The following is a 15,106-nucleotide window of genomic DNA, read 5'->3' as shown; positions in this document are numbered from 1 at the left end:
CCCAGAGAGTGGAGACACCTGGGTGCCCTTCCAGAAGTATCCCAGCCTGCCACAGTGCATCTGGAGAGAATGGAGGTGGACAACGGGTGCCCAGGCCCATACTATGGCGGGGGACACAAAAACTCCTGTCCAGCCCTTCCCTTTTCCTGATGAAAAGAGCCTGAGGGCCCCTGCAGACGAGGCCTGTGTCTTGCTTTCTGACGCTTCCTGAAAGGTTTCTTAGCTCTGACACAGAACCCAGTGGTGCAACGTGGCAGCCCGCTGACGTGCTCATCTCCTGTGCTGCTTTCTGTCTTCCCCAGGAATGCCAGGTCTTGAAAGGAGCAGTGCCTGTGAGGCCTCGGGAAAATTGCTTCACCAAGTCTGACCGGGCTCTGAAGAGTGCAGGTATGGACCCAGACAGGCACATCTTGTTACACTGGGCTTATGCTCAGCGCTGCCAAAGGAGGAAGAGCCGGATGAGACTAAATCACCTGGCCCAATTCCCCGTGGCACCACAGCTCCCTTGGGCTCAGTGGCTCAGCCCCCTCATGCCCTCGCTCCTTGCAGTGGTGCCCCTGGCACACCCCTGACAGGAGTTACTGCACTTGGTTGAGATTTCTCAGGGACTGAAACCAGGTCCTGAGCTCTTAGCTCTCCTCACGCAGTGCGGTCTTGACTTGAGCCTGCTGCCCTTCGCAGAGGGCCGTGCTGCCTGCCACTGTCCACAAACCTCATCTCTGTGCACCTGAGAGAGGGATGCTGTCAGCAGGCAGACAGAGATAGCTTGAGCCGACTAGGTGCTGGGAGACTGGGCCCCTGGCAGTCATCTGCTCTCCTCTCAATTCAGGGGTCTCCATGGACCTGCAGAGATCATCCAGGTCTGCATGGTACTGCAGGGTGGCTTGGGTCCTGTGCGCTTCAAACGTGCTGGAGACCTTTGAGCAGGTATGGTAGCAGAGATCCTCAGTGCTGCTTTTGTTCCCTCCTGTCAAGCCGGGGGAGGCCCCTGGGACTCTCCCTTCAGGCCCCTCTGCAGCACTGCTCAAGCCCACGGTGCTCCTCAGGTGCCCGGCTCCTGAGGCCTCCCTCGGGGCTTGGCTTACCAGGAGCCAGTGGCATTCCTCTGAAGGCAGGCTGACCTGGGCTGAGCTGTGCTGCTACATCCTGCATCCCACTATCCCGTGGTCAGGGCTGCGTGAGGAATCTTCTCGGGCACCCTGTTTGCCTTTGTCAGCTCTGATCGTTGTTGTTTGGGCTGGGCAGGGGTTGGAGGCAGGGGACGATGCAGAGCTGCTGGGATCTTTCTGCATAGCCCTGACTCCGGTGTGGGGCATCCCATGTTTCGTAACGGATATTTTCCTCTCCATGGGAACTTTCCCATGCCAGCAAGAGAGCTGGGCGTGTCTGCTTCCCTGCCTGCCGCCTGCAGCACCCAAGCAGCTCACATGCTCAGTGCTGCCTGTGCTTTTGGCTGCACAGGCAGCAGCATGCGCCTCATGACTTCCTACTCTCTGCTTTCAGCTGGACACTTCCCCGGGATACTGCTGGCCTATGAAAACATCTAACAGCCAGATTGTCTTCAACTTGCCCACAGAAGTCCAGCCGACTGCAGTCACTGTGCAGCACACGGTGGACACAACCTTGTGGCACATCAGCAGCGCTCCCCGTGACTTTGCTGTCTTTGTAAGTGTCTGCTGGTACATGGGGATGGGACGTAGCTGTCGGGAAAGGCTTCTGCTAGGAAATATACTGGAGAAGAGGACCAGTACGTCCTTTGAGCAGTGCTCCAGGGGAGACTCAGCCCCACCACATCCTGCAGCAGAACTGCAGGAGCTGCTGGAGCTCCGGCGGCCCAGGTGTGACACACGTGTTGACTTGCTGCCCTGTGCTTTATCTCATAGGGACTGGACAAGGAAGGAGAGAACGAAGAGTTGCTTGGGCAATTCACCTATAATATCAGGGAAGAGCTGTCCCAGACCTTTGAACTGCAGGTACAGTCATTGCGTGCGGGCAGGAGACCATTCCAGACCACTTTGGCAGCAAGTCAGTGGCAGGAGAAGTGGGGGCAGTCCTGCCAAGGCAGGGGTCCAGCACCAGCTAGCAAAAAACATGTTGAGGTTCAGAGGGCCGAGAGCACATGACATGGCAGGGTAGCTAAATGAAGCAGGGAGAGCGCCACGTTGGGCCAGGAGCAGGAGCGCAGAGTTCCCCAGCAGTGCCCACCTCTTTTGGCAGGGCAGAGCCTTGCAAACCCACACGTGCTGGGAAATGCCCTAAAATGCAGGTGTCAGGTGGTGAGAGCCAGGAGACATTGCCACGTGCATGCCCTGTTCCCAGTGAGTGGCCGGTTGGCATCTGTGGCCCAGGCAGGTGAAGGAGCTGCTGTCTGCGCTGGCACTCCTAGACAGCCCACGTGCAGGTGTGCTCCCCAGCCATACCACACAGAGTCCACGGTGAAGGGAAGAGTGAAAAGGCAAGAAGCAAGCGTGAGCTGGACAAAAGCGCCTGGCAGCTCTATGTCTGCTAGGCCCCACGTCTTCTGGGTCCACGTGGCATCAAGCTTCCACTGCTGCTCATCCTGCTCCCGCAGGCCAGACGTTGGCTCTGTTAGCGGGGGGGGCCTTAGTGGGGCTGCTCGGGAGAAGGGAAGCAGAGAAAAGCCTCCTCCTCAGCCAAGGAGGGAGCTGGCTCCCAAGCAGGCATCACCGTGCTGACAAGGAAATGCACTGAGGCAGCTGCGGTTGCTTCCAGGCCAGGAGTGAAGTCTCCTGTCTTCTTTGTTTTTCAGACCGAGACCCCCAGAGCCTTTTGGCATATAAAGCTCGTCACACTCAGCAACTGGGGAAATGCAGGACACACGTGCATTTATCGGGTGCAGGTTCATGGCAAGAGTGCGGGAATGAAATGACATCGACTAAGGACATTCGGAGACATTCTAAAAACAGCTTCCTTAAAAAATAAAACACCAAATTATTCCACCTCAGCGATGTGCGTTTGCTGTGATGCAGAAGGTGTTCTTTCACAGGCTTTCTCTGAGCAGCCCATTTCTACTTGAGGAACTGGGCGTTCCTCACTTTGCTTCTGCCCCATGGATGCGAGTGAACCAAGCAAAAGGAGATGACGGCGCCCTAGCGCTGTGTTGTCTGGAGGATTGTGAGGGACATCTGTGAAGGCTGCGGGTGTTGCAACAGGCACGGGGCTTAGAAACCCACCACAGCTGAGGAAGCGGCTCAGGTGGTGCATCCCCAAACCCAGCCCCCATGGTGCTGCTGCTGCTGTTGCTGACTCCAAATCCCACGGGAACCTCCCCTGGGTGTTCCTCTCCCAGTTCTGCCACTCAGGGAGCTCCAGAGATGCTCTCTGCACACAGATCCCACCTGGCCCCAGAGCCAACACAGAGCTGTTTCACAGCTTTCCCTTTGGATGCTCTGCGCAGGAACTCCACAGTCCCATAGCAGGCATCCTTACTACCAGTCAGCGTAAGAGCATCTACCCATGTTTTCTGAGCTCTCCGAGGATATGCCTTCCACCTTCTGACCTGCTTTGTTGTCCCTTTCCTAATATCCCTTTTGTATTGTGCGGAGCAGAATTGAATTTCGTGGCCTGGAATTAAACAGGGCTGAAATGTATTGGTAAGACTCTGGCCTCCAGACACATGCAAGTATAACTAGCAATGCAAATTCAGCGTTGCTTTAGGAAGTGGAGTTTTACTGTCTTTCTGTAGCAGCAATTAACTTATGCATACTGAGCAACAAGACAGCAAACAGCTCTTTAATGTTTGACTCTAATGAGTAAGTCACCAATTGTGATTTTTCACTAATTAAGAATCAAACAAAATAAGCCAGCGAAAAAAGAGCTCTTTCTCTTGCATTGTTTATGAAGAGTAAGACTGTCCTCCTAAGACCAACATCTGCTCCATGAGTGTTAGCTGAAATTTGCTTTCCCTTGTGACTCAGATCAATGAAGGGGGCTTTATTAACAGCTCTGCACACCTCCCGTCGTCCTACAGAATACCTAAACATTCTGCCAAAGTTGAGACACTCTGATCCTCTGAGGAGTGTGGAAGCTGAACACGTGAACGAGTAGTTCACACTTTTTCTGTGTTGATTTCAAAGTTTCTGTGAAACATCAAATAAGGTTTTCTGAAGTGAGGGAGCAGCATCAGCCCCCAAGTATTTGGTGAGGAAAACCACATAGTACCACAGTTTTATACAGACTGCATTCCAAACTCAGGAACAGATTAGGAGAAATGTCTCAGTCTTCACTTCTGTTTTGTTCACGTATCGACTCTGAGTCAACCCATCCCTTTACTGCCAACCCTCTGGACCAATTCCCCTCTGGGAAAGAGCAGTTAGGCAGAAGAGAAGCAGTGCAAGTTATTGTCTCTCCTCCTACACCACAGAAAGCAAACAACCTTCACATCAGCACTTAAGTTCTGTGTGTCACTCACACTACAGAGTTTCTCTGAAAGTTGTCACGGGGTTATCCCTAGATATAAGTATGTGACAGGGGGCACAGGCCCAGCGAAAAAGAAAAAAAAAAAAGAAAAAAAAAGGAAGGGGTACAAACGGTTTGCTGCGACCTGGCAGAGAGCTAGCAGGTAGCTTTAATGAAAACACAATGGCAACGATCTGAGGTGGAACGGTGATTTACTGAATTTAACCAAATGAAAGAAAACGAGAGAGACATGAGTATCCAAAATGTGAGTCAAACCACGACAGTGCAAGGGAAAGCACGTGCTTTTTTGTGGGCGAGCTGACACAGCTGATGGAGAGAGGCAGATGCTCGGGTTCTGCCCGGAGCTCCAGCCCACCTCCGCTTCCCGCCAGGTCCTCTGGGCATGCTGCCCCCTCCCCTCCCATCAGGATACTCAAAGTGCCTGTAAAAGGGGGTAAAGGGAACCAGAACATTAACTCGTTCATTAACTCGTCGATCTAACACTGGTCCACATGATGTTCTGATGTGGAATACTGACAACAAAGATCACAGAACCACAACAAAGTGCATGTCTATAGAGTTACTCGGGAGCAAGCAGGAACTAAGGCATCCCAGGTTCGCAAGAAAGGTAATGGGAAGAAATGCCATTCACCAGGGATATTTGGAAACATTTTAAGAACAGCATTTAAAAAGAGGAAGCAAAGTAACTAAAAATCTGATCTGGTGCATGTCTGCTAGCTCGGTACAAAGCGATGTCACTTTTCACGCGCTCTCAGAGCAGCTTATTCCTCTTGCAACATCTTGATGTCTTAGTTGGGTTAATCACTTTCTGCCCCAAGGATATATCATAACCATGCAACACTGTATACTGCTGCTTTCCTTTCTCCATGTGACTTCCAAAGTGCTGCTGTCTGTCCTGCCAGACACATGGTGACCACATGCTCCAGACCAGCCCATGGGGACTTGTGCCAACACACACACTTAGAAACTTTGTGCTGTGCATAAGGAACTGGTGACAACCATCATGGGAGTGCGCAGACCTGAGAAATGCCACTGTAGATTCACAGCACTTGGCAGTATAGGTTAGTCTGAACATGGGGTTCTTCAGAAGTGCCAGGTGGATCAAGCTTTTACAGGAGGGAGAAAAGTGCCTTCCATTCAAATCTGGGAGCAACTGCAAAACCTCTAGGACTCCACAATCGCTGAAACACTCTTTCAGATAAACACTGAAGATCATTGGATCACAGAATGTACTGTGTTGAAAGGGAGATGAAGATTGTCCAGTCTCAACTTACCTTTCATAGACACAGTTGCTACCCACCAGCTAAGACTGCCCAGGGCCCCATCCAGCCTGGGCTTGAACACCTCCAGAGATGGAGCATCCACAGCTTCTCTGGGCAGCCTGTTCCTCTCAGTAAAACTTTTCTTATTAACATCTATTCTAAATCTGCCTTGCTTTAGTTTAAAATGATTCACCCTTGTCCTGTCACTTTCTGACCATGTGAAATGCTGGGTCTGCCATATATTTTATAAACTCTCTTTAAGTACTGAAATGTCACAGTGAAGTCTCCCTGAAGCCTTCTGCAGGCTGACAAAGCCCACTCCCCATGGGCTGAAAAAGCCCACTCCCGATAGTCTTTCTTTCTAGGATAGGCACTCCAACCCTCTGACCATCTTTGTGGCTTTCTCTGGATAATGCAGAGTGCCCCTTTACTAGACAGTTCAAACACCATTTGCATCAGGAGGTTATCCTTAATGCACTGGAGGAACCTCCTGGACTGTGAATGGTTGGCTGAGTAGGCCATCCAGCTAGTTAAATTCCCCCCATGATGACCACGGCCTTTAATTGTGAACTTGCTACCAGCTACCTGTAGAAGGCATCATCAACTTCCTTGTCCTGATTGGGTGGCCTGTAATAGACACCTACAACAGTATCACCCATGCAGGCCTGCCCCTTACTCCTCGCCCACAAACTCTCAACCTGCTCCTCATCAATTCCTGGACAGTACTCAATACATTGCAGTTGCTCTTTCCTATAAAGAGCAACTCCACCACCTCACCTAGCTAGTCTGTCTGTCCTGAGAAGGACATAGCCATCCATGACCACATTCCAGTCACGTGAGCTGTCCCACCATGTCTCTGTAATTGCCACCCGATCATAATCTCTTGACTGAATACAGATTTCTGACTCCTCCTGCTTACTCCCCATGCTGCGTGCATTGGTGTACAGGAATTCTGGGGAGTGAGCTGAACATGCAGATTTCACCCAGGGGGGTGGTAGGCTCCCACTGTCCCACCACTGCAAATCCAGTTACAGCCCCATCCCCCTTTAAATCTAGTTTAAAGTTCCCCAGATGAGCCCTGCTAATTCCTGTCCCAGAACCCTTTTGCCTCTGTGAGATAAACCTTTCCTATGTGTTACTATAAAACCAGCCATTATCAAAGCCCTGCCTGTAGCATCAGTCTCGTAGCCAAGCATTTATGGACTGGATCCTTCTATTCTGTCCCATATCCTCATCCAAAAATCAGTATCAGATCAGTAGCAGACTGTCAAGCACACCAGGCTGGGGAGTGTCCTGGTGATATCCCTGATCCAGGCTCCAGGCAGACTGCAGACTTTCCTATGATGATGTCAACGGTTTACGGGCTGGTTTGGCCCAGTTCTGTGACAAGCAGGGCAGAGGGATCCACGGATCCGTGCCTCTGGAAAAAGGAAACAGGGGACCCCAAAATAATTGAAAACAGCGCCAACCGATCTGAGGTGAAACAAACTAATTTACTAAATATAGTATCAGCAAAATATAATGAGAGAGAGAGTGTGTGTCTGAAAGGTGGATAGGGCTCACCACAACGCTGAGGTGAGAAGTGCAGTCCGGTTGAGCCAATGAAGAAGAGCAGACGGAGAAGCGCAGGCGAAGAAGAGAACATCAGGTGACCTTGCACAGAGTTATATCTCCTCGCTGACTGCAAATCCTCCTGGGGAAATGTAGTTCTTCTCCTCCGGACAGGCACCCGGAACTTGAGTATCAGCAGTCAAACCCCCAGTGCATTACATGATGTTATGATGTGGAATACTGATAATCAGAAATCATAAAACCATAACTGATGAGGGTCAGCCCTGCATACTGGGCCCTCTGTTCCTCTCAGAAGGGAATTGCCTACTATAATTACCCTTCTTTCTTTCTTATCAGAGGCAGTCTTCAGGCATGGTATCAACTGCCTCTTCCTATTTGAGCTTGTAGATGGGCTTTCCACCACAAGCTCAGCTACCTCTCTCTTAAGATCCAGAGCCTCAAACCTATTACGGAGGAGCCCCAGGGGAAATGAGGTAGGTAGGGAGGGAGGTTGCCTGTAAAGTTAACTTGGACTCTCTTTCAACCCTCCTCATCTTTTTGGTTCCCTACCTCAGCCCAATAAATGACAGGGTATGGACTCCAGCACGCTCTGGGGACACCCAGAGCGTTACCTCACCAATCAATCTCCTGCTCACATGCCCTGATGCTACTTAGTCTCTCCACCTCCTCCTTGAACTACTACGATGAGCAGACCTTCCACCTGAGAACAGTTCCCTGCTGCCTTCCCCTAGCATCTGCAAGCCCAGATTCTGGAGTTCCCTGCGGTGGAAGTTCTGGGCAGCTTTGTTGCTCGTCTGGAGTTCTGTTGGGTCCATGCATCTGAATAAGAAGGTAATGGCCATCCAGTTTGGATTTCTGCTTCAGCCTCTGACTACAGGGGTGGTCACTATACTGATTCAATAGAAAGATGTTTTCCTCCCTGTGTACTCTACCTACTCTCTGCCTGCACTCTCACCTACTGCTGCCCACATCCTTACTGACATTCCAGTCTTCTTTGCCCGCTCTGTTCCCATGCTGCCAGTCACTCATTATACATGTGGGGGTGTCTCACCACTGTTCCTGGCCCCTCAGCTGCTCTCATGAGGACTTTAAGGAATGAAATGTTATTTCTGCATTAGATAATGAGAAGGGGGAACTGATCTGAAGAAGTAGAGCACAGCGTATTTGTAACTTGTCCTTAAAATGGCTGATGTGAAAAAGCAGAAATGCCATATATGTTAGTAGCATATTTTAGAAATATAGTAATTGAATTGTGTGATTAATTCTTGCTCGCAAAACTGCAGTAGTACGGCTATAGTATTGTGGACTAGAAAGCATATTGTAAGACTATTCTGTTTGGATAAGAGACCCTCAGTGAAAGAAAAATGATGTAACAACATCAAAGAAGCCAGGGCTTCCACACAAGGCTGGATTGCCTTGCTCTATGGGTAGGTTGGGATGCAATAGGCAGGCATCAAGATGCTCCCCTCTATCCTCCTTCCAAACTTATCTGTATACAAGAACAAGCAGATGTCCAGAAATAACAACCAAGTATTGAGTGAGTGTATGGGAACTGTTATCATGGCCTGAACCTCTGATTGATCACCTGAGGCGAGCAATGAGTCAGCCATGGAAACACAGGTGGAGGCAATTCACCTGTGCTGCTGGAAGGAGTGGAGCCTGGCTGCACCTCTCCTAGACCCATTGAAGAGCTGACTGCTAGTGAGGAAGGATCTCTTTGGGAGATCCACTCCATTGGAGTTTTGTAAGTGAGCCCAGGATACGGCTAAGTTTTCTATCTAGTCTCTTTGTTATCGTATCTGCTTTGCCTATTTCTCTTGTTTATTTTGTAATTATACCATCTTAATATTCATTGATTATACACTGAGCAAATGTTAGAAGCTAAATAATTAACAATATATGCTTTGCTAGCAAAAATTTATGTTTATCTGGTGTCCATATGTTTAGTTGAGCGTTGGGAAGATTGTGAACCTGAAGTACTTGGCCAATGAGGAGCCAGGGGAGAAAGAGGTAATAAGGTATAAAAAATGTAATGTTGTTTTCTGTGGATGCCCACCATTGCAACTGTGAATAAAATTTGCTTTATCAGAGATAACATCCTGATAAACTATCTGGATATTTCCAACAGGCTGTGAGCACTTTGCTAAATCAAGTGCACAAATTATTTCAGTGAATTAGTTCAGCATAGGATAAAACAACTTAATTGGATTGGGACAGGTCAACAGAATGCCAGGAGTCAGGACAGCAGGTTGGAAACATCACATGGCTGAGTTAGATCTTAACTTCTCAGTGCAGACTGTGAAATCAAGTGTGAATTTAATTGTAGTATACGAGCTAAATTAATTGTGATGTAAACATTTTAAATTACTTGACATATTCTTCGCATGTTCAGATATTCTTTGTATTTTCAGATTTTGTAATTTAAGCAAATATATAAATTTCTTACCTATCCTTGTGCACTCATTGCAAGGATGGTATTAGTGCACAATTCCCTGTTTAAGATACCATGTATGGTGACAAGCTGAGCCTATTTGGACTTCTTGGTGGTGGCATGCTGACTTGTTAAAATCAGTGTGGTTTTAACAAGTTAACGGAGAAAGGAAACTGACAGCTAGAGTAGGTGAAATGGTGAGAGGAACTGCTTATTTTGATCGGATAATCCATGTTCCTATTTTGCTGGAATGTTCCTGTGTGCCGCTCCATTTGCTGGCAGGAATGTAGCCTGAATGATTTACTGCTTTCATTCGTACCTGAGATAAAAGAAAACATGTGATAAGGGATGGCAAATACTCGTCCCAAGTATTCATTGCATTTTACAATGAGATTAAAAACTTTCCTTGGAGAAGCAATTTGAACAATCTAAAGGTGTTAGAAATGAAGAAGTGTTGCATATATTTATCTCTAGTCTTACACTCTTGTGATGAATACCTGTGTAGTAAGATGACTTTTTAAGGGCAGAGCTGTTTGCATGGAATCAAAGAGTAGGTACTCTTTACAAGAGTGATCTATTATGTCTACTTGGAAATATAGCTATACTTTGTAAACATATTTCCTCTTTTTATTCTAGGTTAGTGTGTGTTTTGCTTCAACCACAGACACAGAAATGATCAAGAGCATTCTGGGCTGCAGCCTTAAATCACGGAGCAGCATCTTCCAGTAATTACTTTTATTGAAATATTTCTTAATTAAGCATTAAGGATGGGTGATTAGAGAAGACTGTGTAAGTTATGTAATGGTATTAATACTCTGCTCAGTACAAAAACAAAAAAAGGTGACCACGTGGGGAAGAAAGATTTGTTGTTATAAAAAAAAATAAAGTAGGAATGACATTTACAGTTCTCCATTGAGAGGGAAACCTTTAAAAAATACTTTGCAAGAGGGAATAAAAAAACTTGTATGTCTGGGAGATACAATGGAGATGAATAAATTTACTTAAATAAATTTGAATTGAACTAATTTAAATAAATTTTATTTATTTAAATTAAATATACTTGTGTAACATCAGTAGAAGAATTAAGATCATTATTACAGCTTTGAAAAACATACTGTAGTAGTAGGAAACATTTTTCTGGGGCTGGGTAAATTTTAATTCATTTCATGATGGCTATAATACATATTTGCTTTCTACAGCTGTATTTTTGCATACGATATGTCTCCATGGCCATTTGCTATCTAATGACAGTCATACAATACATGGCTATTTTTTTCAAAGTATTGAACACTCCCACTAAGCAAAAAGATGTGGCTTCATGTCATTCACTTTCCATCCTGTTCTTACTGTTTTTGTTTAATAACACCATTCCAAAAATTATGATAAGGAAATCACTTATTCTGTATTCTGTAGTGGCAGGTACATCCAACCCAAGGTTGCTTAAGAAATTCCAGGGACACCAAGGAGTTTGCTCATCTTAATTTATGACCTTTTAATGCTTCCTGAATACATACATGCTTAACACAAAGGAAGCCCTAAAATAGTATCAGAAATCTGTTCAGGGTGATCATCAGACTAGGAATGAACCATATAGCAAAGAGTGGCACTGCAACAACGGCACAAAATCAAACCAGTTCTCAGACTGAAAAAACAGTCTGTCTGACCTCTTCATACAGATGTAACCATTTGCCTTTGTAAATTTCCTCTGCAGTTAGATACGTTTGCACAGCAGGGTAAAGAAACAGCTAAAATATTAGTTTAAAACTATTTTTCATCAAAGTAAAATGAAAGACGAGTGAGATTTCCAGGTGCACTAATAGTCCTGACTTATATGGCTAAAGAAAGCAAATGGCTGAATTTTAGGACAATTTTTGTCTTCTCTCTTCGTTTTCTCTCCATTTAATGTCAGTATTCTGACCCGTGCTCTACTGGCATTGATGTTAATTACTACTCAGTTGCTCATATTAAAAAGTATATTTGTTTCAATGTTAGCACTTGCATTCTCGTGGCACTTACAGTCTCAGAGTGAAATCAAACCCCTTTTAATTACCACAATATATATATATATATATGAATATACATATAAAAATACATGTATTGTTATTTAATGTAAATACAAACACAGTTACAGATATGCATACGTTTAAGATATGTAGGTTGTTCTGAAAGTAATGCCTTCTATTTATTCTCATGGAAACTACAACAGATACAAAGAGCACAATAATACTATTCAAGAGAGCAAATTCACAGCTACAAAACAGTATTTTTCACACTGTACTCACCATCATTAGCTATGCATTTGCACTCATAAAAATCTGTATGGCCATCTGGAATGTGGCTTGTCTTTCATGTTGCTGTCACCAAATAGACACCAGAATTAAAGACGAGGAGAAAGAAAGTGATTTCCTTGAATGAAAGTAGGTAGCTAAAGCTCAGCTGAACTGTGGGAGTATAAACCATGCTAAGGAGACGTTACTATTAATATTTAACAGATCTTCAACTTCACATTGACAGTGCTATGTTTCACTGTTATCCCACTGCTAAACCATTTAGAAACTAAAGATATTTCTGTAGGTTATTCTTTTAAATTCTTTGTATAACTGTAGAATTTTTGAAGAAGAGGGAATTGATGATCTAAGGTACACATTCTTTCATATTCAGCTGAAATAAAAAGAAAGTGCCATAAAAAAAAAAAAGACAATGAAGTCATAAAGCAGAAAATGAAACTGGTAAGTGTGAAAGCATACACAAGGGGGAAAACCTTAAAAACCAAAAAATGATGAAAGAAAACTTCTCTCACAGAATAGTTAAATTTCAGGACTTTGGAGAAACAGGAGCCTATGAATGACCTTCAAAGCAATCCAGCCTATCACTTGGGATTTGTACAGGAAAGGAGAAGCACAGCTGCTTATCTTTATCATGTACACTTTTGGCTTGACACAAATTGGCCTCATTCTGTTATGCACTATCACCATCTCAAGTCTTACCTGTAATCACCTTCCTTTACAGCAAAGAAAAGTGATTGAAAGCAGCCTGCAACTTTTGGACAAAATGGGCAAACGGTTTCCTCAACAGTGTCTAAGAGAGAAAATGTCCTTCAGATTTCCTGAGCAGGTTCTAAAACACAGACAGAAAGAAACTATTAAAGTAGCCATTGAAGAAATCTTGCAACACATCTTCTATATCTTTAGCAAAAATCTGACTCTAGCTGCCTGGGATGGGGCAGCTCTAGAACAATTCCAAAATGGACTCTATCAGCAAATTGAGCAATTGGAGGCATGCATAATCAAGAAACAGACTCAATATTTTTGGAGTAAAGAAGTCAACAAGCTGAAACTGAAAAAGTATTTCCAAAAGATAGACTCTTTTCTTAAAGAGAAACACCACAACCTGTGCTCCTGGGAGATCAGCCGTGCAGAAATGAGGAGATGTCTTCAATTGATTGATAAAGTCATAAGGAAGCTTTACAAGTAAGGTACAAAGATTCTGACCTGATATAATTTAGCTTTAAAATTAAATACTATGATCTATCTTGGAACAGTTCTTCTAGTTCACTTTGATCATATTTGAATGATAATGTTGCTAATGGTTTTTTGGTTTTTTTTTTTTTTTTTTTTTTAATGTAATATATTCTTCAGTGTTGGTAAACTTCTCTTTGGCAAGCCCTATGTGCTCACTACCTGTAAAATAATTCATGTGAATTTTCATACGAGGTTACTCTATGGGAAGGAGTTTATGTAAATGGTCCTGGTTTAAGTTGATGCTGTTTATTATTCTTTCAAGTTTTGTATGCTCTCTTTCAAGGATGTTTCCTTTTACAGATTTGATGCATTCTAACACTTGCTTTGTTCAAATGGATAAAGTAATTCTAGAAGAATTTGTCTATGCAGAAAATTGCTTGCAATAACTACAGTTTCTGCATTGCCTTGTCAGTTGCATGCTACTACATTTAGTTAAATTACATTTCCCTCCTCTAACTATCTGGGGAATTTTTTTTTTTTTTTATTTTTTTTTTCCATCCTGCCAACTTTCCAATTCACTTTAACTTCTTTCACAAGCTTATCTGAAATAACTGCTCTACATAAAACTATCCGAAAGCCACATTAGCCAATGCCACATCCTATTTGTTCCTGGCTGCTGTAATCTCAGACTTGATTCCATTCCAGTTCACTTTCATTTGGTGCCATGCTTTCTTGTGGCATGAAATCTTCTGCCTCTTGCCATTTGTTCATAAATTCATTCACAGAAACATGCGGCTGTTAGTATTCCAGCAAAGTTCCCCCCTAGACCACATAGTTTTGACTAATAATAGCAATATAAACAACTTACTCAAAATAAACTACTTCTACTGGGCAAAAGTCCACTAATTTCTGTGAGGATAAGATAGGATTTTACGCTTGAGAAATTGTCCCTGGGTAACTCCATTTCAGATAATTGTGTTTTCTGTAGCTGCTTGCTGTATGTTAGAAAGAGCAAATACAGAGTTACATACCAGCTGGATTACCAAAAAATAAATAAAAGGTGACAAAAAAAAAGCAGCTGTGTCCTGTGGCCAAAGCCGATCATCTCTGAGCACAGGCTTCTCCTCTTCTACATGATGAGGTAGGGGAGAGATGGCAAAATAAGTCTTAAGAGAAGGAAATTTCAGTCCCAGAGGGCTGAAATTGCTGGGGGTTGCTTTTAGCATCTGGTCATGAGACATTTGAAAGCTTTCCGTGGTCTGTAGCCATTCAGAATAGTAGCATTCAAAGTGCAAATAATAAGAGCGGGTCTGGGTAAAAATGAACTGGCAAGAACAATAGCAATGGTTGTCCAGATCTCAATTACTGTCTGTGACAGAGGTCTCTTTTGCAGGGTAGACATGCTCTCCTCTCTGCCAGTTACGGATGCAAGCTAAAGGAAATGATGACTGCTATAGGTATCAGGTCTGAAGCTGAGATAACAGAAGGAAAATCTGCTAACAACGCTACCGTGATCCGGCACAACCAAAAAGACAAAAGGGTGAGATCCCACCCAAAAAACTACAGCTGGAGATTTTTTTGTGCTTTGTAACTAACAGCACTTGGGGTAGTTCCACTGCCAGACTGTTGGAAATCTGATTTCCTGCCTGTTTGTTTTTTTGCACGAACTGCTTGTTTGTTTTTTGCACTTCTGCAAGCCTGTATAATAAAAGGACATTCAGCCTGTTTAGTTTTCTGGTTGTGACATTCTAGCAGACTTCTGCAATGCAGTAAACTGATACTGAAACAGCCCCATTTTTACTGAAATATGGAAATGGAATGGAATATCTTCAACTGCCCTCTCATGAGGGATTGCCACACTTTCCTGCAGTAGGAAGATGCTAATTCATAGCCCACAGATTATTCAGAAATTCTCATCCCCAAAAGCTTCCTTTCTGGTT

The 15,106-nt window shown here is 44.6% G+C and overlaps 2 protein-coding genes across 8 annotated transcripts in view; both read left to right on the top strand.

Annotated features, from left to right (window-relative positions):
- The window catches only part of LOC125686985 (sperm-associated antigen 4 protein-like), a 29,166-nt gene extending 26,221 nt beyond the window's left edge, over positions 1-2,945 (top strand). The window contains exons 8-12 of the mRNA XM_048931691.1: positions 303-387; positions 830-927; positions 1,504-1,665; positions 1,884-1,973; positions 2,771-2,945. Of these exons, the coding sequence (XP_048787648.1) occupies positions 303-387; positions 830-927; positions 1,504-1,665; positions 1,884-1,973; positions 2,771-2,890 (555 nt within the window). The 3' untranslated portion in view covers positions 2,891-2,945. The remainder of the gene's footprint in view (positions 1-302; positions 388-829; positions 928-1,503; positions 1,666-1,883; positions 1,974-2,770) is intronic.
- Positions 2,946-7,697: 4,752 nt separating this feature from the next.
- On the top strand, positions 7,698-14,897 carry LOC125686989 (interferon alpha-2-like). Of its 7 annotated transcripts, none has more exons than XM_048931699.1 (5): positions 7,698-8,105; positions 9,222-9,284; positions 10,342-10,430; positions 12,715-13,175; positions 14,560-14,897. In XM_048931699.1, the coding sequence occupies exons 4-5, from the start codon at positions 12,757-12,759 to the stop codon at positions 14,600-14,602; spliced, it is 462 nt and encodes a 153-aa protein (XP_048787656.1). In that variant the 5' UTR covers positions 7,698-8,105; positions 9,222-9,284; positions 10,342-10,430; positions 12,715-12,756; the 3' UTR covers positions 14,603-14,897. The 7 variants fall into 7 exon arrangements, with proteins under 7 accessions (XP_048787656.1, XP_048787658.1, XP_048787655.1 ...); XM_048931698.1 differs by lacking the exon at positions 7,698-8,105 and adding an exon at positions 8,757-9,018; XM_048931700.1 differs by lacking the exon at positions 7,698-8,105 and adding an exon at positions 8,757-9,018 and having other exon boundaries at positions 9,222-9,292.
- The last annotated feature ends 209 nt before the right edge of the window (positions 14,898-15,106 follow it).

Source organism: Lagopus muta, chromosome Z (genome assembly GCF_023343835.1).
Source record: "Lagopus muta isolate bLagMut1 chromosome Z, bLagMut1 primary, whole genome shotgun sequence".
NCBI lineage: Eukaryota > Metazoa > Chordata > Aves > Galliformes > Phasianidae > Lagopus > Lagopus muta.
The sequence above is the reverse complement of the archived record's forward strand: the minus strand, read 5'-3'. Positions and strand labels throughout refer to the sequence as shown.